This window comes from Canis aureus, chromosome 37 (genome assembly GCF_053574225.1).
Source record: "Canis aureus isolate CA01 chromosome 37, VMU_Caureus_v.1.0, whole genome shotgun sequence".
Lineage (NCBI taxonomy): Eukaryota > Metazoa > Chordata > Mammalia > Carnivora > Canidae > Canis > Canis aureus.
The window spans coordinates 1,122,582-1,148,976 of record NC_135647.1 but is presented as its reverse complement, the minus strand read 5'-3'; the positions used below and the strand labels follow the sequence as shown (position 1 = coordinate 1,148,976).

The following is a 26,395-nucleotide window of genomic DNA, read 5'->3' as shown; positions in this document are numbered from 1 at the left end:
CTTGAGTTTGCGAAGACCATGGCTTTCCAGGAGGTAGAGGCTGTGTCTTTTATTCCGGGATTAGCGTTTTGCCAGGAAAATAATGACGTGCTCAAATGTTCACCGAATGGCAGACAAACCAGTAAAAACCAGTAAAAACCCGGCGAAGGTCAGGACATTATTGTAGTCGTGAATGTAAGTAAAGGTAATAGGAGAATGAAAGGGGAGGGGATGGCAGCACCAGGTGCTTCCGAGGAAGGATCTGCTGGACTCAATGTGTAGAGACTGGTTTTCAGCCTGGGGCGATGGTGGTGATGCCAATGGAATGGGGAGAGCAGTGAGGACAGCTTTGAGGGACTTGGATTTCAGTTTGGGATGTGTTGAAATTACGACCAGGAGAAGCTGGAAACTGGAAGGCATCCTACTGGCATTTTAAGATCTGAGTCAGGAATGTAAAGGTTAGCTGGAGTCAGCCAGATTTGAGTGTTCTCGGAATAGAGATACGCTGAAATTGTGATTAATGAGAACACAAAAGGAGATAGTAAGGAGGGAGAGAAAAAGAACACGAAGCATGTATTTCAATTACCTATTCTTACATTAAAAATGTAATAAATCGAAACCCCAAACTTAGTGCTGTAAAACATATTGAAATTATTTTTCATGATTCTGTTGGTTGACTGAGGATTTCTACTGCTGGAGTTACCTATGGTTGCTATCAGCTGGGAGTTAGATGCTGCTGGATTTCAGTTGGGGCACCTGGATTCCAATCCACATGACCTCTGCATGGCCAGCTTGGGCTTTCTCACAGCATGGCAGGCTCATAGCAGTGTTCACTTCCTCTTGCAGAGCCATTTCTGCCATATTTTCTTGGCTAAAGCAAGTCATAGGCCAGCACAGATTCAAGGGAAGGAGAAATAGACTCCACCTCTTGATGAAAGGAGTGATGAAATCTCATCATAAGAACTTTTAGGGGACAGGAGACTGGAAACCTTCCCTGCTTTTAAGGTGGAATATTCTGTGAGAAGTACACAGGTGAAAAAGTATGTTATAGCTCTGCACTGAATACAATTATTTCTCTCCAGCTGAAGTGTAGGCTGCTCAGGCATTCTTACTGTTAACCCTGTTTCCCTCACATCCTTTACTTACATCCATCACCTCCTGGCTCAACCCCTTTAGGATTCAAGATATATTTCTGATTAATCTCACTGGTAACATAGGCAAGCCGGCTCTGAGTGAGAGGCTCTGAGTGAGAGGTACAATAGGAACAAAAGTACAATAGGAACAAAAATAGGTTTCATAGAATTTTGAAGCTCTTGTAACTTACATGTAACTTACATCCATTCTTATTCCTTAGATGTACATTTGGAAAAACATTTCTGAAGTGCAAAAGTGGGCTAAATGAGCCTTTTCCTTGAAGCCTTAAAGCTCAGCATGGATGAAGCTTTGCCAGGCCCCACCTCTGAAAATGGAGACAGCCTTGTGAAAGTGAAGGAGGAAGACCCCACCTGGGAGCAGATGTGCAGCTTCCAGGAAAGCAGCTGCGACACTCGGGAACTTTGCCGCCTGCGCTTCCGGCAGTTCTGCTACCAGGAGGTAACAGGACCCCGAGAGGCTCTGGCCCAACTCCAAGAACTTTGCCATCAGTGGCTGCGGCCTGAGACCCACAGCAAGGAGGAGATCCTGGAGCTGCTCGTGTTGGAGCAGTTCCTGACCATCCTGCCCAAAGAGCTCCAGGCCCGGGTGCAGGCCTGTCATCTGGAGAGCAGGAAGGATGTCGTGACTATGCTGGAGAATCTACAGAAAGACACAGGAGACCCAGGACAGCAGGTTGGGGAACACTTGTCTGTTAATTTTTAAGTTACTATTTTTAAATGATTTATAACTTACAGAAGTATCTTATAGAGAACTCCTGTATCCTCTTCACCCAGATTCACTAGTTGTAACCATTGTATCCTCATGTGCCTCCTCTGAGGAACAAGGGCATTCTTTTGTATAACCAGAATACAAAGATTTCATTTTAGGAAATTAAAATTGTTATGATACTATCATATACACAGTAGTCCTTGTTCACATTTTGCCGTATCATCCCAGCAGTGGTTTTTTTTTTGCCAATTTTACCCTGATCCAGGATACAGTCCAGCCTCACATGTTGCATTTTAGTTGCCTCTTCTTTAGTTTCCTTGAATCTGGAACAGTTCTTGGTCTTTCTTTGTCTGTCATAAGATTGATATTTTTGAAGAATACAAAACCAGTTTTTTTACAGAATGCCCATAAATTTGGGTTTGTCTTTATTTTGTCATGATAAGTGCATCACATCAGGAGGCCCATGGTGATGGGTTGTCCTGTTACTGATGAGGTTAAGGTGGTATCTCTTGGATTTCTGTATTATAAAGTTACTGTTTTCCCTTTGTAATTAACAAGTAATTCTTGGAAGATGTTTTGAAATAGTGTAACACACCCTGGTCCTCATTAAAGTCCCATCTACTAGTGTAAGCATCCACTTGGGTTTGTTCTGTTTTCTGGGCAGGGATTCTTTGCCTTGTTTCTTGTTTGCCACGATATCCTCAGAATGTAGCACAAAGTCTGAGTCTTAGTAGGTGTGCAGTTCTTGTTTATCAAATGGATGAATTTCTCTGTGTTGCTCCTCTGTCTTACTTGCTGCTTCTCTCAAAGATAAAATGGGGCTCGTCTGGTGTTCCCTGGGAGTTGTCCCTAACTGCTGTTCAGTCTGGGTCCTATCAGGGTGCCTCTTCAAGGTATTCGAATCTTTTGTCTCTAGGCGTCTATCTATACTCAGGGACAGGGCCTGTACCCACTGGTGACAGATGATCAAGGAGCCTCTTTGGAGTGTCAGAGTCTCCAGCTCCTGCCCAGGAAACCCCCCTTGAAATGTGAACTTCCTGAACTCTGCCAAGAAAACCCTGAAGAAGTAAGTGGTGAGCGCCAGTCGGTGTTTAGTGTGGATGTTGGGAGCAGACGCTGACTGGTGTTTGTTTATCTGTGTCCTCGAGTTTTTATATGTATATTTTAGTCTAACCCTGTATCTAAGCAAGCTTCTAAGGACATTTGGAATTGTAAAATGTTGGAATCCTAAAATCTTCTTGTCCGATACCCTTCCCAATAGTTGGGAAAACCAAACTCAGGTTGTTTAATGAGTTGTCCAGGTTCAACAGACATAGCAACATCTAGAATTCATGTCACCTGACCTTCTGACCAGAAGTGTCTCTGCTATATACCTCTGCTCTACATATCTAATTCTATACCTGTTTGGATGGTAGCCTTCCAGATTTACCTTTTTCCCTTAGTAACATTTCTTCAGTATCCTCCCTGCCTCTAATCTTGGACCATTTTATTTTATTTATTTATTTAAGTTTTATTTATTCATGAGAGAGAGAGAGAGAGAGAGAGAGGCAGAGACACAGGCAGAGGGACAATCAGGCTCCATGCCGGGAGCCTGACGTGGGACACGATCCAGGGTCTCCAGGACTGCGCCCTGGGCCAAAGACAGGCGCCAAACCACTGAGCCACCCAGGGATCCCCTCTTGGACCATTTTAAGTGCAGCTTTGGGCTTAAGCAGGTTCTCTCTTTTCTGTTTCGAGTGCAGTCTCCTATGTGCAGAGCTTCCCCACTTTCCATCTCCAGTCTTTACCTCCAGGTAAACCACCCCTGCTGGTGGTTATTGGTTATTGTTCAGCTCTGTGCGGGCCTCTGGCAATGGGATAAGCCATGCAGTGAATACAAAATCTGTGGTCTGCAGATGGATTGAGAACAGAAAAAGTACACAGAAAGTTCAAAGAGAAAAACTTAGAACTCCACAGTGTGGTGTTTTTTAACCTCTGGTGAGAGGTGCTACAGGTTTTTCCCCAGAAGTTGTTGAAAACTTGACTCTTTTCCCTGGAAAATGTGGGTACATTCAAAATTATGTGTATGATTTCAGAGGGTTCATGATATACCCCAGTCATTCATGGTTTATCAGTTACCACATTGGTGATCTGTGAATATTGATATTTTGACAATAAGTGGAGAATAAATGATTCATGAAATAAAATCACTAGAGTGAGATAAAATGTATAGGGCTTGCATTACTTATGGTGTTTACCCATATAATGTAGCATAAATAGGACTTGATATTTACCTACTGACATGGCTAATGGTTCTATCATATTTCTTCAGCTATGAAAAGCCAGCATTACATAAAGCCCCAGAATTTTATGTGAAGAAGTTGAGAGGAGGTAGGGAGCCCCACAGTGGGCAGACATTCCTACTTACCTATGAGACGATGAGCACCCATCTGCTCCAAGTGATTTCATTTCATTTCGACTGGAGATGGGAAGGTAATGAATGGAAGTAGGCAGTTGTCAGAATGGTGAGGATGATAATTGACTAAAAGATAGCAGTGGTCATAAGACGTAAGATTCTCTCATGTTAAGTGAATGCTTAAAAGCTGTGTGAGATGGCTCATAGAACTGGACCCCAGGGGCATTCTGGGCAGAGTGACGGCCTCTTGCGGTTTTCTGTGTCCTCACAGGGAGGCACCACTGCTGTGAAGTGTGCGAACAGGATGAGAATGCTCTCTGGGCCCTCAGGAAGCAGGTCTTGTCATTTTCAAGGGCTTTAAAAAAAAAAAAAAAGTATATCCTTTTAGCTAGGATTTAGACCTTTAGACTCTAGCTAAAGATCTACCTACCACTTATAATCTCAGCACATTTATCCAGGTTACCTGAGACCACATGAACTAAAGACCAATTTCCCAGGCTATTGGTATCCCTCCTTGCTGGTATTTTTAAGGAATAGCAAGTCAACCAGCATGGCTAAAGAGTAAGGTTTGTTTGGCGAAGAGTGTGGGAAGAAATAGGGAGATTACGTGGAAACATCTTGCAGGGTTGTTAAAGTTTGGACTCTTGCTAAAAAGTTGGGTGCTGGGGCAGCCTGGGTGGCTCATCGGTTTAGCGCCGCCTTCAGCCCAGGGTGTGATCCTGAAGACCCGGGGTGGAGTCCCACATCAGGCTTCCTGCATGGGGCCTGCTTCTCCCTCTGCCTGTGTCTCTGCCCCTCTCTCTCTGTGTCTCTCATGAATACATAAATAAAATCTTAAAAAAAAAAAAAAAAGTTGGGTGCTGGATGCCTGGGTGGCTCAGTTGGTTGAGTGTCTTCTTTTGGTTCAGGCCATGATCTCAGGCCTCTGCTGAGCCCGTGTCAGGCTCACTGCTCAGCAGGCAGTCTGCATCTCTCCACCCGCAACCCCCCACCTTATGCTTTCTCTCTCTCTCCCTCTCAAAAAAAAAAATAACAAAACAAAACAAAACAAAAAACCTTAAAAAAGTTGGGTGGGATACCTGGGTGGCTCAGTCAGTTGAGCAGCAGGTGACCTTCAGCTCACGTCATGATCCTGGGGTCCTGGGATTGAGCCCAAGTCAGGCTCCCTGCTCTGTGAAGAGTCTGCTTCTCCCTCTGTTCATACTCTCACTCTCTCTCTCTCTTTCTCAAATAAATAAATAAAATCTTAAAAAAATAGTTGGGTGCCATGGAAGCCTTATTTTTTAATCAAAAATAGGATTTACAAGCAGTTATAGCATGTGTGTGCACATGCACACATTTGGGTGTGTTTGTGGAGGGGCATTCCTACCTGTCATAGAACACTAGATTTAAATGAAAACTCTTGAGAACTTTATTTTTCCCAGTTTCTTATTGCTCGGTTTTGATAGAATTTTATTGTCAGACACATTGTTGAGTGTTTGGATATGTTGATGGAGAAGTAGAAGGGACCTTAAGATATCATCTGAATTGCAACATAACCCTGTATTCAGTACTCCTGTTGTGTCTTTAACAGAGATGTAGAGCAGTAGATCAGTGTGGTGTTTGTAATGAACTTTCCTATATGTGAAAACATTCTTCTGCCTCTTTCTCAGGCTTAACCTTAATGCTCTTCCACCTCAGGAAGATGATAAGCAGACACAAAGTCTGATCTGACCTTTGCAGTCTCACATCTTCCACTGTGTTTGCTCTTTCCTTGCATTTTATCTTTTCCTGCTTCCATTTTCTGTCCCATCCTCCCCATTCTCAACTCAGCCCTTTCTCTGTCAGCAGGTCTGTTTTACATTGTAATTTTTCAAGTGAGAGGTTTGGCATGTATGTGTTCTGGGGGAGGTCAGGCAGTTAATAGTTATCAGGGATGAGTCTCTTTTTCCAGCAAACTCTGGTTTCTCTAGATCCCAAATAACAGAAACAAAAAAGTTCTATGAGGATCCATTGTGTCTGGAGAAAAAAAAAAAGTGATGCCATAGTCTTGGATATATTTTGCGTTAGAATGATCAAATCCTCTTCATTTTAGTAATTTTGTGTATCTGGTATTAAGCCAATCTTAAAATATAATAATACATTCCCTCATGGGGGGTCTTGCAGTTTATAGAGGGCTTTTGTGTTCATTATCTCATTGGATCTTCATGAACTCTGTAAAGGGACTATGTTCTCCCCATTGCACAGATAAGGAATTGGAGGCTTAGCAAGACTGGCAGGCCCAAGATCACACAGCTGCACCTGTAAGTCAGTTCTTTATATTTTCTTTTAATTCCAATGTAGTTAACATTACAGTATTCTATTAGTTTGACGTATCTAATAGTGATTCAGCAGTTTCCTATATTGAACACTGAGTCAGTGTTCACCAAGATAAGTGTACTTTTAATCCTGTTCACCTATTTCACCCATCACCCCCAATCCACTTCCCCTCTACTAACCATCTATCTGTTCTATGTAGTTAAGAGTCTGTTTTGGTTTGTCTCTGTTTTCCCTTTTGTTTTTAAAATTCTACGTATAAGTGGAATCATATGGTGTTTGTCTTTCTCTGACTTATTTCACTTAGCATTATACATGTTGTTGCAAATGGCAAGATTTCATCCTTTCCATGGCTGAGTGATACTACATTGTGCGTGTGTGTCTACCACATCTTTATCCAGTCATCTATCACTGGACACTTGGACTGTTTCCCTAGTTTGGCTATTATAAATAATACTGCTATAAACACAGGGGTACATATATCCTTTCAAGTCCGTGTTTTCACTTTCTTTGGGTAAATAATAGCGCAATTGCTGAATCATATGGTAATTCTTTCTTTTTTTTTTTGAGGGACTGCCATACTATTTTTCATAGTAGCTGCATCAGTTTGCATCTCCACCAACAGTGTAGGAAGATTCCTTTTTCTCCACATCCTTACCAATATACTTGTTTCTTGTGTTTTTAGGTTTAGCCATTCTGACAGATCTGAGGTGATATGTCATTGAGGTTTTGATGTGTTTTTCCCTGATGATAAGTGATGTTGAGCATCTTTTTGTGTGTCTGTTGGCCATGTGTAAATGTCTGTTTGTGTTTTCTACCCATTTTTAAAATTGAATTATTTGTTAGTGTTGAGCTACCTAAGTTCTTTATATATTTTGGATATTAATCCTTTATCAGATATGCCATTTACAAATGTGTTCTCCCACTCAGTAGATTGTTTTTAGTTGACTGTTTCCTTTGTTGTGCAGAAGCTTTTATCTTGGTGTAATTGTAATAGTTTATTTTGTTTTTTTTTTTTCCCTTTGCCTCAGGAGACCTATCCAGAAAGATTTTGCTATGGCCAATGTCAGAGAAATTACTGCTGGTGCTCTTGTCTAGAATGTTATGATTTCAGGTCTCCCATTTAATCCATTTTGAGTTTATTTTTGTGTGTGGTATAAGAAAGTTGTGGTTTCACTCTTTTGCATATTGCTGTCCAGTTTTCCCAACACCATTTGTTGAAGATACTTTTTCCCATTGCATATTTTTGACTCTTTGGTCAATGATTATAATCATTCATTTATTTCTGGGCTTTCTATTCTATTCCATTGATTGTGCCAGTACCATAATGTTTTAATTACTATAGCTTTGTAATATAACTTGAAATCTGGAATTGTGATACCTCCCACTTTTTCTTTTTCAAGACTGATTTTGCTATGTGGGGGTCTTTTGTGGTTCCATACATATTTTAGAATTATTTGTTCTAGTTCTTTGGAAAATGCTGTTGGTATTTTGATAGGGATTGCATTAAATCTGTAGATTGCTATGGATAGTATAGACATTTCAGTTATATTTGTTCTTCCAACCTATGAGCATGGAAGTCATTCATTTGTGTTGTCTTCAGTTTCTTTCATCAGTGTTTTATGATTTTCAGAGTACAGGTCTTTCACCTCCTTGGTTAAGTTTATTAGATACTTCATTTTTTTTCCTTTTTTTGGTGGAATTCTAAATGGGATTTTTAAAAGATTTATTTATTTATTTTAGAGAGAGAGAGCACACGTGTCTGCAAGCAGGGGGAGGCTGCAGAGAGAGAAGGAGAGAGAATCCTCAGGCAGACTCCCTGCTGAGCTTGGAGGGTTGCTGCTTAATGGGCTGAGCCACCCAAGTGCCCAGGGATTGTTTTCCTAATTTCTCTTTCTGCTGCTTCATCATTAGTTTACAGGAATGCAGTGGATTTTTGCATATTGATTTTGTATCCTGTGACCTTACTGAATTCATTTATCATTTTTAGTAGTTTCTTAGTGGAGTCTTTAGGGTTTTCTCTATATAGTATATATAGTATTGTGTCATCTGCAAATATGAATGTTTTACTGCTTCCTAAGCAGTTTGGATATCCTTTATTCCTTTTTCTTGTCTGATTGCTATGGCTAGGACTTCCAGTATTATGTTAAATAAAAGTGGTGAGGGTAGGGTTGCCTGGGTGGTTCAGTCAGTTAAATGTCTGACTCCTGATTGTGGCTTAGGTCATGATCTCTCTCTTAGGGTTGTGAGACTGAGCCCTGCATTCAGGCTCCACAGTGGAGCCTGCTTAAGATTCTCTTCCTCTCTCTGCCCCTTTCCTCCCCTCCCCTCAGTCTCTTTTGAAACAAACAAACAAAAGTGAGAGTAGACATCCTAGTCCTATTCCTCACCTGAGTGGAAAAGCTCTGTTTTTCCACATTGAGTCTGATGTTAGCTGTGAGTTTTTCATATATGGCCCTTATTATGTTGAGGTATGTTCTCTCAACCTTCGTTGTCAAGGGTTTATATCATGAATGGATGTTGTACTTTGTCAGATATTTTTTTCTGCCTCTCTTGAAATGATCATATGGTTTTTATCCTTTCTCTTATTGATATGATATATCACACTGATGGATTTGTGAATACTGAACCACTCTTGCATCCTGGGAATAAATCCCACCTGATTATGGTGCATGATTTTTAAAACTGTATTGTTGGCTTTGGTTTGCTAATATTTTGTTGAAGATTTTTGCATCTGTGCTCATCAGAGATATTTCCCTAGAGCTCTCTTTTTTGGTAGTGTCTTTATTTGGTTTTGGTATCAGGGTAATGCTGTCCTCATAGAATGAGTTTGGAAGCCTTGTTCTACCTTTTGGAATCATTTGAGAAGAGGTGCTAACTCTTCTTTTTTTTTTAAATTTTTATTTTTTAAAGATTTATTTATTTATTCATAAGAGACATACACACAGAGGCAGAGACATAGGCAGAGGGAGAAGCAGGCTCCATGTAGATAGCCCAATGCAGGACTCGATCCCCAGTCTCCAGGATCACGCCCTGGGCTGAAGGCAGGCACTCAACCACTGAGCCACCCAGGTGTCCCCTAACTCTTCTTTAAATGTTCAGTAGAGGGACGCCTAGGTGGGTGGCTCAGCGGTTGAGTGTCTGCCTTCGGCTCAGGGTGTGATCCTGGAGTCCCGGTATTGAGTACTGCATTGGGCTCTCTGCATGGTCTGCTTCTCCCTCTACTTAGTCTCTGCCTCTGTCTCTCATGAATAAATAAATAAATAAACTCTTTAAAAAAATAAATGTTCAGTAGAATTTGCCTTTGAAGCCATGTGGTTTTGGACTTTCATTTGTTGGGAGTTTCTTGATTCTTTATTTAATCTTGCTGTTAATCAGTCTGTTCAAATTTTCTATTTCTTCTTGATTCTGTTTTGGTAGTTTGTATGTTTCTAGGAATGAATACATTTCTTCCAAGTTGTCTTATTTGTTGACATATAGTTTTTTTTCTTTCTTTTTAAAATATTTTATTCATCCATAAATGAATGTTATGTCTTCTTGTTGAAGTTTCCTCTTTTTGATTATATAGTGCCCCTCTTTGTTGCTTGTTACAGTCTATGTTTTAAAGTCTACTTTGTCCAATAGAAGTATTGCTACCCTGGCTTTCCTTTGACATCTATTTGCATGATAAGTGTTCCTCCATCACCTCACTTTCAATCTGCAGATGTCTTTAGGTCTGAAATGAGTCTCTTGTAGGCAGCATATAGATGGATATTGTTTTTTTAATCCATCCTCTTACCCTATGTCTTTTGATTGGATTTATTTAGTCCATTTACATTCAAAGTAATTATTGATAGATATATATTGCCATTTTTTACCCTTTTAATGGTTTCTTTAGATTTTCTCAGATCTTTTCTTCTCTTGTCTTTTTTAAAGTTGGTGGTCACCAGGCACCTGGGTGGCTCAGTGTTGAGCATCTGCCTTTGGCTCAGTTTGTGATCCTAGGGTCCAGTCACTCAACAAATGTCTGTTTAACTTTATGTGTCTTTATTTATCTATTTATTATTTTTAAAATTTTTATTTTAAGGAGGCTCCATGCCCAACATGAGGTCTGAACTCACAACCTTGAGATTAAAAGTTGCATGAGGGTGCCTGGGTGGCTCAGTGGCTGAGCATCTGCCTTTGGCTCAGGTGGTGATCACAGGGTCTCCAGATTGAGTCCTGCTTCAGGCTACCCACAGGGAGCCTGCTTCTCCCTCTGTCTATGTCTCTGCATCTCTCATGAATAAATAAAATCTTAAAAAAAAAAAAAAAGTTACATGCTCTACTAACTGAACCAGCCAGGCACCTCTGACTTTATGTGCCTTTAAAAAGTTTAATTTTATCTCTAGTATAGTCAACGTGCAATGTTATATTAGTTTCATGGGTCCAATATAGTGATTCAATGATTCTATATATTACTCAGTGTTCATTATGATAAGTGTACTCTTAATTCCCTTCACCTGTTTCACCCATCCCCCCACCTACCTCCTCTCTGTAACCACCAGTTTGTTCTTTAGAGTTGTCTTTTTTTTTTTTTTTAAGATTTTATTTATTAGAGAGAGATAGCACCGGCAAGGGGGCAAGGGAAAGGGCAGAGGGAGGGGGAGAAGCAGACTCCCCGCTGAGCAGGAGCCCCATGTGGGGCTTGATCCCAGGACCCCAGGATTATGTCCTGAGTCAAAGGCAGACACTTAACCTACTGAGCCACTCAGTCGCCCCCAGTAGGTTTTCTTTTAACCTTGTTGATTGTTTCCTTTGCTGTGCAGAAGCTTTTTTTTTATTTAGTTTATTTTTGCCTTTGGGCCTTGCCTCAGGAGACACATCTAGAAAAATGGTATGAATGGATATCAGAGAAATTACTGCCTGTTCTCTTATCTAGGATTTTTATGCTGTCAGGTCTCACATTAACGTTTCTAATCCATTTGGAGTTGATTTTTCTGTATGGCATAAGAAAGTGTTGAAGTTTTGTTCTTTTCCATGTGGCTGTACAGTTTTCCCAACACCATTTGTGAGGAGACTGTCTTTTTCCTATTGCATGTTCTTCCTACTTTGTTGAAGAGTAATTGACCATATGATCGTGGGTTTATTTCTGGGATCTCTAGTCTGTTCTAATGATCTATGTGTCTATTATTTTTGTGCCCATACCATACTGTTTTAATTACTACAGTTACCGAGTGTAGCTTGAAATCTGAGATTGTCACACCTTCAGTTTTGTTGTTCTTCTTGAAGATTGCTTTGGCTATTTGGGAACCTTTGTTGTACCATAGAAATTTTAGGATTATTCTTGTTCTGTGAAAAATACTGTTGGTGTTTTGATAGGGATTACATTAAATCTGTAGGTTTCTTTGCATAGTAGGGATATTTTAATAATAATCTTCTCCCAATACATGAGGAGGATGAGTATCTTTCTGATTGTGTCATTGTCAATTTATTTCCCTCATGTTTTATAATTTTCAGAGTACAGGTCTTTCAGTTCCTTTGTTAAGTTTGTTCCCAGGTATTTCATTATTTTTGATGTAGTTGTAAAATGGGACTGTTTTCTTAATTTCTCTTTTTCCTGCTTTGTTGTAAGTGCATGTATAGAAATGCAGTGGATTTTTGTTTACGGATTTTGTATCTTGTGGCTTTATTTTTATTTTTTTAAAGATTTTATTTATTCATGAGAGACGCAGAAAGAGACAGAGACACAACACAGAGGAAGGAGAAGCAGGCTCCATGCAAGAGCCCCATGTGGGACTCTGATCCCAGGAATCCAGGATCACCCCGTGAGCCAAACGCAGATGCTCAACCACTGAGCCACCCAGGCATCCCTAGTGGCTTTACTGAATTCATTTATCAGTTCTCATAGGTTTCTGGCAGTCTTTAGACTCTGTATAGTGTGATGTCATCTGCAAATATATAGTGAGTTTAGATGCCTTTTATTTTCTGTCCTGATTGCTGTGGCTTGTATTTCTAGTACTATGTTGAATACAAGTGGTGAGAGTAGAAATTCTTGTCTTTTTCCTGATCTTAGGGGAAAAGCTCTCAGGTTTTCATCACTGAGTATGATGTTGGCTTTGATTTTTTTTGTATACAGCATTAGGTTGAGGTATGTTCCCTCTTTATAAACCTTCTTTGTTGGGGGTTTGTATCATGAATGAATGTTGTACTTTGTCAAATATTTTTTCTGCGTTTATTGAAATGACAGTGGCTTTAGTCTTTTGAATTTGTAAGACTTGTTTTGTGGCCCAAAAAGTTATTCATTCTGGACAATGTTTTGTGTGCACTTGAAAAGAATGTGTATTCTGCTGTTTTAGTATGAATTTTTAAAAAATATTTTATTTATTTATTCATGAGAGAGAGAGAGAGAGGCAGAGACACGGGCAGAGGGAGAAGCAGGCTCCATGCAGGGAGCCTGATGTGGGACTCCATCCTGGCACTCCAGGATCATGCCCTGAGCTGAAGGCAGACGCCCAACCGCTGAGCCACCCAAGCATTCCAGTATGAAATGTTTTGAATATCTGTTAGATCCATCTGATCTAGTGTGACATTCAAAGTTATTGTTTCCTTGTTGATTTTCTATTTGGATGATCTGTCCAGAAAAAAGTTGATAAAATAAGAATTTGGTTGAAAAAGAAAGAGAAAAAAATTAATATTAAAGAACTAAAGAATCATGGGGGGAGGCGGAGGGACCCAAACGATGATTTCTATATGCTGTGTTCCCCTAGCACTGGAGTTTTGCAGTTCTCAATGCTTGGTAGTCTTGGACTTAGCTGCATGATCTTACTGATCTTCTGGGAGAGGGGCCTTTTGTGTTGATTGTCAAGTGTCTTTGTCCTGGGGCAGAGCTGCACCACCCTCACCAGGGGGCTAGGCTAAGTAATTTCCAGATTGCTCAATGTGGCTTTTTTTGCTCCCTGAAGGCTTTCCGTGCCACTCTAGAAGATGAGAGTGAAAATGGTAGCCTCCCAATTTCCAGCCTCAGAGCTGAAAGCTCAGGGCCCTACTCCTCAGTGCACCCTCAGGGAAAAGCAGCCAATCACTCTGTCTCCCTGGTCTCTGTCCACATTCTGTGCTCACCCAGCCTGTGACTGAATGTCTTTATCTCAGACACGAGACCCCCGTTTCGAGTCCCCTAACCCTGCAGACTCTTGTGGCCCACTCCCACACCACTCCTCCCTGAGGAGAAGGGGGGTCTCAGGTTCTGCCGCTCGCTGGGGCCCTGATTGGAGAGCAGTCGCGCCGACTGTGCCCCACCCCAGTTCATGGTTTATGGCCACCCTGAGCTGGGAGCCCACTCCCAGACCTGCTGATTGCAGCCAGCTTCCCCTCTTCTAAATCCTGGGAATTCTGTCACACTCAGGCACCCCTGAGCTTCCTGTGGCCCTGAGGATCCTGAGACCACTCTGCCCACCTAGGATTCTGCCCTGTTTTATCACCTGAGTGCCTTTCATCCCTCCACATTCCCTGAACCCTTCACCTAAGCAGACTTTTTGTCATTTGTTGCCTGAATTGAGAAAAGAAGAAAAAAAATCTCCAGAGTAGGGAGGGAATAGGATTTTTTTCAGTGAGCTCTATGCCCAGTATGGGGCTCAAACTGACAACTTCTGAGATCAAGAGTTGCATGCACTGTGCAGTCATTGTTCCTGTTTCGATTATTGTGGGTCCTTTTGGAATCAGCAGCTTCCAACATGGTAGATTCCCAGCATTTCCACTTCAGGTTGCTTCTTTTTGTTTGTGTGTGTATGGGTGTGTGTGGGGGTGTGTGTGTCTTCATTTCCCAGAAAGCACCCTGCACTCATCCACACACAGCCACCTCCTCTGTCAACTCCTGTTTCGTTTCTTCTTTCCTGTCTCCCCTTTGTTGAGTAGCTCTACTCTTTGCTTAAGTTTTCCTATAGCACAAGCTTCTTTCTCCTCCTTATTTTCATCTATGACTTTAAAATTTGCTGTATGTGAAAGTGCATCACCGTAAAGCACTTGAAGAGTTTGTGAATAGTTGAGTTTGTGAATAGTTGTGAATAGACCCTAAAGTTTTAGAACTGTAGGATTCCTGACAGAATGGGGACAGTTGTGGTGTCCCATGTCAGTCAGAGGCATGTCTTGGTTCTGACCTGTTTCATATACATCAGAGGCTATGCAGGCTGTGCCCCCACAAGGCCTGCTCCCCTAGGGACCAGCTAGAGGCAAGGACTCAGCTGGGTCCCAGGAGAGCAAGGTGCCCAGCTCATGGGAATGTGGCAGGTAGCAGCCCTCCTTCTGGCCACCTCCTCCTTGCCCTTCTCACCTGTGGGAGCTTTTTAGGCACCTCTGCCCCTCTACCTTCACCTTGTAACAGGTGTCAGATCAAGGATGCCTCATGCAAGGGGCTCGTGTGGATGACATGCTGTTGCCTCATTGTGGGCCAAGCTTAAGAGGCACATCCACATCTTAAGTAGGACAGGGAAGGGGCAGTTAGACCCTTCTTTTCAGAAAGTACCTCCATTCATTTGAGGCTTAGTGCCTCATGTTTTCTCTTTGAGGGCCTCTGCTTTGTCTCCCGAGCCTGACCTCCCGGATTCTTGCTTTATATTCTTAGTGTTCTTGCACAGACCTGACATTTATGATGGTAATGTTAATTCTGTGTATCCAGGGCAAAACTTGACATCACCACAAATGGATTTTGTTTTCCCCCTCAATTTCTCAGTGGTTTAGTCATTTTCCTAGTCATTTAGTTAAAAAATAATTGAATCTTCCATTAAGTCCTGTGTTTCTAATTCAGTTTTCCTCAAAACATGGTCCTTGTGGAGTCCTCTCATTACTTGGTGTTTTTTTCTGGCTTCTAATTTGTTCTTAATTCTGTCAGACCTGGTGCTTTCTATTTTTCAGAAATATTTTATCTTTATGAAAATAGTTGTACAGAGAATAAAAGTTACCTGTACGTGTTTTTAGAACAATATAGTTGATGATGTGGTTTGAACTGTGTCCCCCTGAAAGATATATTGAGGCCCTAACATTCCAGGTACCTGTGAATGCAATCTTATTTTGTAAGAAACTCTGTAGATGTAATGAAGGTGAGATTATCCTGGATCTGCGTGGGCCCCAGATCTGGTAAGTGGTGTCTTATGAGAAGGCTGTGTGAAGGCAGAGGGAGAGATTGAAGTGACACATCTACAAGCCAGAGAACACTGATCCTTGCCAACCACCACCAGCCAGGAGAACGGTGAGGATGATCCTCCCAAAGACCTCTAGACAGAGCAAGGCCATGCCAAAGGGCTGGTACCACTGCTTTACTGAAGGTGGGGTAGTCCATACCCTTCAACCGGAGCCCCCATCCTTACCACAGTGTAGACTAAGAGCCTCTTTTTGCCTTTTCAGACATCATTGAAGATGGAGGAAGAAGCCATCCAGGCCCTTGTCGCAGAGGAACGGCCGCCTTGGAGTCTGGCTCACAGGAGCCCCTGTAGAAACTCAGCTCAAGAGAAGGTTACAAACATCAGTCCAGTGGGTGAGGACGGCTTCTGGCAGGTCCCATGTGTATGAGCACCTTTTCCCATCATCAACTCTGATGTGGCCCTTGTGAGGCAACATTCCCTATCCACCATCGCCCTCCCTCCCCGTCTCTGCCCTCTGCCTGCTGACTTCTCTCAGCCCTTACCTTTTCGCATCCCTCCTGGTCACAGATCACTCAGCTTAGTGATTCTTGTTATCTTCTCTGATCATCCCTCCATATTCCCTGAACCCCTCACCACTCCTTTGCTTCCCATCTTCTTCCCTGTAAAAGCTTCCATGTAATTGTCATGTTCAGACATCTCTTCATGTCTGGAAGACCCACACACTTCTTTATCTCAGATGAAGTTCTCCCCACGCTCTGAGAAAATTATTATCCATGTATGATTTTCGTTAAATATGCTTTGCCTTGTTAGACCTTCTCCCCAGCTCACTGACCTTTATTATCTTCCCATATTATACCACATTTTGTAGGACTGTTGTGACGGCACTCCTGGGACACCTGATGATTATTTTAATTTGAAAATTCTATTCCCCTATTAAATCACCTGGCTGGCTCAGTCAGTAGAGCATACAACTCAATCTCAGAATCTTGTCAATTTGAGCCCCATATTGGGCACAGAGCTCACTGAAAAAAATCCTATTCCCTCCCTACTCTGGAGATTTTTTTTCTTCTTTCTCAATTCACACAACAAATGACATTTAAATTATTGTATCATTTTAGCTGAAGAAGTTGTAACTAAAGATGCATTATTTAATGCAAAGCAAGAAACTTCTGAAGAACTGCAGCACAGTGCTGAGGCCTCAGGAATACCCAGCAGGTGAGTGTCCATGCTTGTACGTAAATAAATCCTGCAGCTGGGAGGAGTCCAAGATGGCAGAGGAGTAGGAGACCTTAGTTTCATCTGATCCCAGGAATTCAGTTAGACAGCTATCAAATCGTTCTGAACACCTGCAAACTCAACCAGAGATCTGAAAAAATAGCTGCAACTCTACAAATGGAAAAGCAACCACTTTCTGCAAGGTAGGAAGTGCAGAGAAGTGAATCTGAGGTGATATATGGGAAGCTAGACCACGGGAGGTGGGAGCCTCCAGCCTCCAGCTACCAGAAAGTGACAGAGCAGTGCAGCACAAAATAAGAACTTTTAGAAGTCTGCTTAGGTGAAGGGTTCAGGGAATGTGGAGGGATGAAAGGCACTCAGGTGATAAAACAGGGCAGAATCCTAGGTGGGCAGAGTGGTCTCAGGATCCTCAGGGCCACAGGAAGCTCAGGGGTGCCTGAGTGTGACAGAATTCCCAGGATTTAGAAGAGGGGAAGCTGGCTGCAATCAGCAGGTCTGGGAGTGGGCTCCCAGCTCAGGGTGGCCATAAACCATGAACTGGGGTGGGGCACAGTCGGCGCGACTGCTCTCCAATCAGGGCCCCAGCGAGCGGCAGAACCTGAGACCCCCCTTCTCCTCAGGGAGGAGTGGTGTGGGAGTGGGCCACAAGAGTCTGCAGGGTTAGGGAACTCGAAACGGGGGTCTCGTGTCTGAGGTAAAGACATTCAGTCACAGGCTGGGTGAGCACAGAATGTGGACAGAGACCAGGGAGACAGAGTGATTGGCTGCTTTTCCCTGAGGGTGCACTGAGGAGTAGGGCCCTGAGCTTTCAGCTCTGAGGCTGGAAATTGGGAGGCCACCATTTTCACTCTCATCTTCTACAGTGGCACGGAAAGCCTTCAGGGAGCAAAAAAAGCCACATTGAGCAATCTGGAAATTACTTAGCCTAGCCCCCTGGTGAGGGTGGTGCAGCTCTGCCCCAGGACAAAGACACTTGACAATCAACACAAAAGGCCCCTCTCCCAGAAGATCAGTAAGATCATGCAGCTAAGTCCAAGACTACCAAGCATTGAGAACTGCAAAACTCCAGTGCTAGGGGAACACAGCATATAGAAATCATCGTTTGGGTCCCTCCGCCTCCCCCCATGATTCTTTAGTTTTTTAATATTAATTTTTTTTCACTTTCTTTTTCAACCAAATTCTTATTTTATCAACTTTTTTCTAAATCTTTTTTAATTTTCATTTTTACTGTTATATTCTACTCTTTCATTATATTTAATTTTATCTTCTATATATGTCTGTCTTTTTTTTTTTTTTTTTTTTTTTTACAACTTTGGGATGCAGTTTCTTCTAACAGATCAAAATACACCCAGAATCTAGTGTATTAGTGTATGGCTCTTTTCTCCTCACTTGTCTGATCATATTATTTTTTTTTCTGTTAAAGCCTTTTTTTAAATTTTCATCTCTACAGTTACATTCTGTCTATTCAATATATTTAGTTTTTGCATATATATGTATTTTTCTTTCCATACAATTTTGAGATGTAGTTTTTAGTAACAGACCAAAATACACTCAGGATATAGTGTATTGGTGTGTTCTGTTCACCTTTCTGTTTGTAGTCCTTTTTTTAAAAAACTTAATTTTCATTTTTGCAGTTACATTCTATCCTTTTAGATACATTCTATCCTTTCTATCCTTTTATCCACAAAAAATTGAAATACACTAAGTTTTTCTTTTGTTACAATTTTGGGACTAAGTTTTCTAACAAACGGGTCAAAATACACACAGGATCCAGTGTATTGGTCTGTTCACCTGTTTATAGTCAGTCTCTCTCTCTCTCTCTCTCTCTCTCTTTGGTTTTGGGTCTCTTCTGATTAGTGTATATTTCTCTGGGGTGGTTGTTGACATTTTAGTATTTTGTTCCCTTGTCCATCTATTCTTCTGGGTAGCATGACAAAACAAAAACTCACTCGAAAAAGAGAACGGGGGATCCCTGGGTGGCGCAGCGGTTTAGCGCCTGCCTTTGGCCCAGGGCGCGATCCTGGAGACCCGGGATCGAATCCCACGTCAGGCTCCCGGTGCATGGAGCCTGCTTCTCCCTCTGCCTGTGTCTCTGCCTCTCCTTCTGCCTGTGTCTCTGCCTCTCTCTCTCTCTCTGTGTGACTATCATAAATAAATAAAAATTTAAAAAAAAAAAAAAAAAAGAAAAAAAAAAAAAGAAAAAGAGAACGGGACACCTGGGTGCTCAGTAGTTGGGCATCTGCCTTTGGCTTAGGGTGTGATCCTGGGTCCTGGGATCGAGTCCCATATCGGGCTCCCTGTGTGGAGCCAGCTTCTCCCTCTGCCTGTGTGTCTGCCTCTCTCTCTGTGTCTCTCATGAATGGATAAATAAAGTCTTTAAAAAAAGAGAGAGGATAGGAAGTAGTACTGACTGCGAGGGACCTAATCAGTATGGATATAAGTAAAATGTCAGAACTAGAGTTCAGAATAATGATTATAAAGATACTAGCTGGGCTTGAAACAAGCATAGAAGACACTAGAGAATCCCTTTCTGTAGAAATAAAAGAACTAAAATCTAATCAAGTTGAAATAAAAAAGGCTCTTAATGAGATGCAATAAAAAATGGAGGCTCTAACTGCTAGGACAAATGAGGCAGAAGAGAGAATTAGTGATATAGAAGACAAAATGATGGAGAATAAAGAAGCTGAGAAAAAGAGAGATAAACAACTACTTGATCAGCGGGGGAGAATTCGAAAGGTAAGTGGTACCATAAAGCAAAACAATATTAGAATAATTGGGATCCCAGAAGAAAAGGAAAGGAGGGGGGCAGAAGGTATACCATATAGAGCAAATTAAAGCAGAGAACTCCTGTAATCTGGTGGAAGAAAACAGGCATCCAAGTCCAAGAGGCAAAGAGAACCCCTCCCTCAAAACCAATAAAAATAGGTCAACACCCTGACATATAATAGTGAAACTTACAAATCCCAGAAACAGAGAGAAAATCCTGAAGGCAGCTTGGGACAAGAGGTCTATAACCTAAAAGGGTAGAAACATTAGACTAGCAGCAGACCTATCCAGATACCTGGCAGGCCAGAAAGGACTGGCATGATATATTCAAGTTCCAAAATGAGAAAAATATCCAGCCAAGAATACTTTATCCAGCTAGGATCTTGTTCAAAATAGGAGAGATAAAAAAGCTTCCAGAACAACCAGAAACTGAAAGAATTTTTGATCACTAAATCCTGCAGCTGTAAGAACAAATTGGAATGGAACCAGAGAAACCAGGTGGACCAAAGCTGCTTCTCTGGAATAATGTAGTAAGAGTGCTGCTCTCAATTCTGTAATCATAGGAGGCCCCATGCCTTGGTGACCTACTAATATCCTCATTGCACAAAACTTTCAGTTGGTGTACAACTGCTTCCAAGAATCCTATTCTGACTCTGTTTACCCTGCCTGGTCACCCTTCCCTGAGCATCCTTATATCTTTGTGGAGCTACAGATAAGAGAAACCAGAAAAGGCAGATAATTTATTTTTATTTATTTTTTAAAAAATATTTTATTTATTCATGAGAGACACAGAGAGAGAACGAGAGGCACAGACACAGGCAGAGGGAGAAGCAGGCTCCATGCAGGGAGCCCGATGTGGGACTCAATCCCGGGTCTCCAGAATTAGGCCTTGGGCTGAAGGGGGTGCTCAACTGCTGAGCCACCCGGGCTGCCCCAAGGCAGAGAATTTAGATGAGAGTGAGGGCTGTCATGGCAACAAGAAAGAAATAGCATAGGAAAATCCTGAACAAGAATTGAAAGGAAAGTAGCTGATGAGGCAGAAATTAAAGATAGTAATAGGTACTTTACTATCAACAACTTTACAACAACAACTGAGTGTTGGTTGTGGGAATGAATGAATGGATATATGTAGCACAGATCCTCCTAAAGCATAATGGGAGGAACCTGCTTACAGGCAGAGGGCGGGTTTCGGTGAGGCCCTTAAGTCTTTGGAGGTGAGAAAGGAAACAGAATAAAATAATTAGCTTGACAATGCAGGGTAGCAGAGGGGACATATGTTTAGGGTAGGGAATTAGGGCTAAATTCTTCGTGAAAATGGAAATGTCTCAAAGCCCAGGAGGTCTGAGCCAAAGGAAATATTTTGTGACGTAATTGTAACTGCAAAATAGGAATCTGGTGGTGTGCCTGTCAGGCACATTTAACCTTAGTGACCAGAAATCTGACTCCGTCTTCACCCTGCCACAGCCTTGCAACACAGTTTCTTTTTTCTTTCTTTTCTTTTTTTCTTTTTTTTTTTTTTTTAAGATTTATTTATTCATGACAGACACTGATAGAGAGGCAGAGACCCCGGCAGAGGGAGAAGCAGGCTCCATGCGACGTGGGACTCCATCCCCGATCTCCAGGATCACGGCCTGGGCTGAAGGTGGCGCTAAACCGCTGGGCCACCTGAGCTGCCCCACAGTTTCTTTACCTCCTTTTCCCCCACTCACTCCCCTTTCTTCCCACCATTTTGGGCCATGATGTGTATCCACTATCAATATCTGTTTGTGTAAAATATGCACTTTTTCTTTATGTGAGTGTTTTAAGTTATTTAAATAGTATTTTGAATATTCTTATCAGTATAATGTTTCAAGGCCTATCTGTATTTCTGAGTAAACATTTATCCCTTTACTCAGAGCTGCTACATCATATCTGCGGGCTCATCTCTCATGGCCTGCCCGTCAGCTTCCCCAAAGGTGGTCACGCTGTTGCCTCTGGGTCTCCCATCAGCAGGAACACTGCTACTGTGAGCAGTCTCTACCTACCCCTTGTGGGAAAATTTCTTTGGGACTAATACCTACGAACAGAACTGCTGGGCCTTAGGGTGTGTTTTTACTAAATTTAACTCAGTACTGCTAAACTGGCTTCTGAAAAGAATGCACCATCTGTACTCGCAGATCAGTTTAAAAAGGTTCATACTCACCAGGATTTGTCATTATTCAGTTTTCTCATTCAAGGAACCAGGACTTGTTTATCAACCCATGACCATAGGATGATCCCTTCAACTCCAAGTACTAAATCTGTTACAGCAGAAAGGGGGTAGAAGGGCACCTCTACCAGTGTTGGTTCCTGGCACCAAGGAAACAGATGTCTTCCCAGAAAGCCTCAGCAGTCTTCCCCTCCTTCTCACTGGCTGAAACCGACTCATAGGAACAACTCTGGCTATAAGAGAGGCTAGGGGAACAGAGTATCTAGAAAGGGGAATGGGATTTTGGGACTGGCTTAGACCAATTCATGGCCTTTATCTGGACACACTGCTGCCACCAGTAGAACTGGGCTTCTCACTGGCTAAAAGGGAGAGCAAGGAGTATTGGCAGGAAAGTCAGTGAGTCTGCCACCCTCACTGAGAAGATGATTAGGGAAACTTTCTCAGGGTGTCACAGGCCAAGATGAACTAGACAGAAGTATGGATCAAGAGTCAGGTTTGGAGAATCAGTGATGAACTGATAAGAGACCAAGAGAGGGTTTTGTTGAAAAGACTTCCAGGCACATTTTTTTAAGTTCCAGCTTTCATACTTTTTTTCCTGTCATCCACCTATTCAGGAAGTATTTTTTCTCTCTTACGCAGAATCCCATGGCTACCACGACCCCACCCTCAGTAGGTGCCATGAGGACACAGCAGAGGGGATGGTGCTGCAGTGCAGCAAAAAGAAGTACCTGTGAAGGAGGTGACACCTAAAACAAGACTCAGGGAGATGAGGTGGGAGTTTGTTGGACAGAGGAGGTGGAAAGGAGAGAGGCAGAGAAGTGAATATGCCAGTGCCTGGAGAGGATTGGAGATGAACTGGGAGAGGAATCATAGGAGCCATCGAAGGCAGACTGTTTCAACAAGCACTTTGCTGCCTGAGAAATTCTAGGTTCTCTTTGGAGTAGGAAAAGAAGTTGTGGGATCGAAGCTTTTAGAAGAATGATGAAGATGTGAAATGTTGGGAACTGGGAGGAAAGGTGAGGGGGAAGGAGGACTCCTGGGCAGGGTGAGTGACCAGCTGCATCTTGGAGACCAGCACTTTTAGCAGTGTCGGTCTCCCCGGTAGTGTGGGTACTGTGGCGCCGCTCACTCTGGCATGAGGACTGGAGAAGACCCAACCACGGGCTCTACCAGGTACTGAAGTTTGGCTAGTATGATGCTACAGAAGGACAATAGGGCAGGTGGTTGATGATCCTGGCAGGTGATGGGTTTTGGGGTCGGTTAATGGAGCAGGAAGGGCAGTGGAAGCAGGAGGGAAGGGAGGAGTCTGTGAGATGGGAGAGCAGAGGCATGAGCAGGTTAGACTGAAAAGATTCAGCATGATGGTGGCATCAAGGCAGGGTCCCTGCAGTTGAGAACGTTAGGGAACTGTTGAATGGGCTGTATGCACACACTGGAGACACCCAGGATTATAAATGCTTTAAGCAAATAAGTAAATGGATGTACTATAAATTGTAGCATACTCGTCACTGCTTTTTCCCCCTTATGTCTTCTGCAACTAGGTTATTTACCAATGAGACTTTAGTAAATGAAATGGAAATTTCTCATGTTAAGAGAGAAGCTTGTGTATAATACTTTTCACTTTGGTAACTTTATCTTCCTTCCTTGTAAACACCATAAAAATCAGTTCAACAGCAGGAAGTTCGAGTTTCTCTTAAGTTTCTCCCCAGAGCAGTTTGTCCTCCAGATCATTGTAGAGCTAGGAGAGGCTAAATCTTTCCATGTTCAGAAATTCTGAGAGAGGTGTGAGGGAGCTCAGTCAATAACAACCCTCTTCCTTGTCCAAGTTTAGAACCAATCGATGGAGATACAGGAGTAAAACAGATGATTGTGGAAACCTTGGCTTCATTACTGATGGAAGCTCAGCTAGAAAAGGAGCTCTAGAGCAGAAAGAGAACAGACCTCCCCTTGCACAGGCCTGCCCAATAGAACCTGGGGCCAAAAGGTACATGGGATATCTGCCACTTGCTCCTGAAGAGGAGGGAGGCACTGTAGTAAGATGCCCAGTTCTTTCTTTCTTTTAGGCTAACAACTCACGGTCTTGACCAGTGAGACCAAGGTAGGGAGAGGCCAGAAGTGTTAGGTCTGGCCAAAGTCCTAGGAGTGAGAAGTGGTTAATCTCCACCCAAGAATACTTGGGTGTCATCAGATTCATGTTGTAGTAAGACTGAGGATTTTTATAGTATGTTGTTGTTTTTCATTCCTAGAGATTGTGTGCCCCAGCCACTTTGTTGTACTTCTGTCCACACCGACAAGACAGTTGCACATTTGAACACCCTGAAGGACCGTCACCCGGGTGACTTGTGGGCCCAAATGCACATCTCCTCCTTGGAATATGCTGCAGGAGACATGATGCGAAAAGGGAGAAAAAAGGACAAAGCTCGAGTGAGTGAACTGCTCCAAGGCCTTGCATTTTCTGGTGACTCAGATGTGGAAGAAGATAACAAGCTTGAGGCCTACCATGCTCAAAAAAAGCTAAGGCTGTCAAATGTGCCAGAGAAGAATTGGACCAAAAGAGACATTAAACCTAACTTCCCAAGCTGGTTAGCACTAGATTCTGGACTTTTGAATCTCAAGAATGAGAAGCTGAACCCAGTAGAACTCTTTGAATTGTTTTTTGATGATGAAGTATTCAACTTGATTGTCAATGAAACCAATAATTATGCATCTCAGAAAAATGTAAACTTGGAAGTCACAGTTCAGGAAGTAAGGTGTGTGTTTGGTATCCTGCTTTTGAGTGGATTTGTGAGGCGTCCCAGAAGGGGAATGTATTGGGAAATCTCTGATGCTGACCAGAACCTGGTTAGAGATGCAATTAGAAGGGACAGATTTGAATTGATTTTCTCATATCTACATTTTGCAGATAATAGCCACCTAGATCAAAAAGATAAGTTTACAAAATTGAGGCCTCTCATAAAGCAAATGAACAGAAATTTCCTCCTGTATGCTCCCCTGGAAGAATACTATTATTTTGATAAGACAATGTGTGAATGTTTTGATAGTGACCAATTCCTGAATGGGAAACCTATTAGAATTGGCTATAAAATTTGGTGTGGCACAACCACACAGGGTTATCTGGTGTGGTTTGAGCCCTATCAAGAAGAATCAATGGTGACGGTGGATAAGGATCTTGATCTTGGTTTAGGTGGAAATCTAGTGATGCATTTTGCTGATGTTCTTTTAGAGAGAGGCCAATATCCCTATCACCTGTGTTTTGATAGCTTCTTTACAAGCGTCAAATTGGTATCAGCCTTGAAGAAGAAAGGAGTGAGGGCCACAGGAACAATTCGTGAAAATAGGACTGAAAAATGTCCCCTCATGAATGTAGAACATATGCGAAAAATGAAGAAGGGGTATTTCGATTTCCGAGTCGAAGAAAATGAGGAGGTAATTTTGTGTCGCTGGCATGGTGATGGCATTATCAGTCTCTGCTCCAATGCTGTGGGCATAGAACCAGCCAGTGAGCTAAGCTGTTCTGATGAGGAAGAGATCCATCAGATAGCTCAACCATCTATAGTGAAATTGTATGGTGAATGCAGGGAAGGTGTATCTAAAATGGATCAAATCATTTCCAAATACAGGGTAAGAGTAAGAAACAAGAAATGGTACTCAGTTTTGGTGAGCTACATAATTGATGTAGCCATGAACAATGCATGGCAGCTACACAGAACCTGTAACCCAGGTACTTCTCTAGACCTCCTGGATTTTCGGAAATATGTTGCACATTTCTACTTGGAGCACAATGCTAATCCATCAGATTAAGGCAGATAAAATGAACATGGTGCCAATATTAAGACAAATTACAGGTACAAATCAGACTTTACCCTTCCAAAGCAAACCTGGTATATGTGATGAAATTATTAAGTAATTTATATTTTCAAAAGTCAAACATCTATATAGAGTTTCAAAGACTATTATAACAAGGAACTAAAAAAATTTTTTTAAATTACAGTGTTGAACTTGAGTGCTACCTTTTTTCTATGACTAATTTTTGGTGCAAGATGTGGGAAGTCATTTGTTGAATTGATTAATTTGTACATAGAATGAAATTGTGTCTCTAATTTTTTTGTGGAGATTTTGTTTTAAATGCATGCACTGTCATAGTAACCATAGAATGGTGGCTGAATCTACAGTTAAAAATTGAGGCAGAGTCCATGACATAAGGATGATCTAAAAAAACCCTGAGGTGATAGGAGGCTAAAGACCTCAGCATTGGTATAAAACTGGATCAGACAGTGTGTAGGAGAGAAGGGCCAGGCAGGGATACTGAAAGAGAGTATTATAAAGGAGAATTTGGAAGTAAAGTAGTGCCTCTGAATACTGAAATGAAAGGTGTATCTTGTTGGGACTGTGGGAGTTGGCAGAAGCAGCTAAGAATAAAGAAAACTGAGGAAATAGGAAGCAAATCAGGTAACAGTGGCATCAGCAGGAGAAGAAAGGAAAAGTCAGCAGTAGGGTGAAGCTGACATAAAGCCCAGGGAGAAAAACCTGTATGCTAACAAACTGAACAGCCTAGAAGAAATAGGTAAATTCCTAGAA

At 42.1% G+C, this 26,395-nt stretch overlaps 1 protein-coding gene and 1 long non-coding RNA gene across 9 annotated transcripts in view; one reads left to right on the top strand and one right to left on the bottom strand.

The window, feature by feature from the left end:
* Positions 1-26,187, top strand: part of PGBD1 (piggyBac transposable element derived 1) — a 58,965-nt gene extending 32,778 nt beyond the window's left edge. For 6 of the 7 annotated variants that reach the window (XM_077885898.1, XM_077885897.1, XM_077885896.1 and 3 more), the window contains 5 exons: positions 1,334-1,806; positions 2,759-2,908; positions 15,890-16,019; positions 16,746-16,842; positions 24,064-26,187. In XM_077885898.1, coding sequence (XP_077742024.1) covers positions 1,378-1,806; positions 2,759-2,908; positions 15,890-16,019; positions 16,746-16,842; positions 24,064-25,618 — 2,361 coding nt within the window. In that variant the 5' untranslated portion in view covers positions 1,334-1,377 and the 3' untranslated portion in view covers positions 25,619-26,187. The remainder of the gene's footprint in view (positions 1-1,333; positions 1,807-2,758; positions 2,909-15,889; positions 16,020-16,745; positions 16,843-24,063) is intronic. The other variant, XM_077885901.1, reaches the window with a different exon arrangement.
* Positions 522-17,466, bottom strand: LOC144306558 (uncharacterized). 2 transcript variants are annotated; one of them, XR_013373630.1, is made up of 3 exons: positions 15,853-17,466; positions 4,250-4,592; positions 522-3,731 (listed from the first exon to the last, which is right to left on the bottom strand). It is a non-coding gene; the product is annotated as an uncharacterized LOC144306558 (long non-coding RNA). The 2 variants fall into 2 exon arrangements; XR_013373631.1 differs by lacking the exon at positions 15,853-17,466 and adding an exon at positions 5,317-7,842.
* Positions 26,188-26,395: the final 208 nt, after the last annotated feature.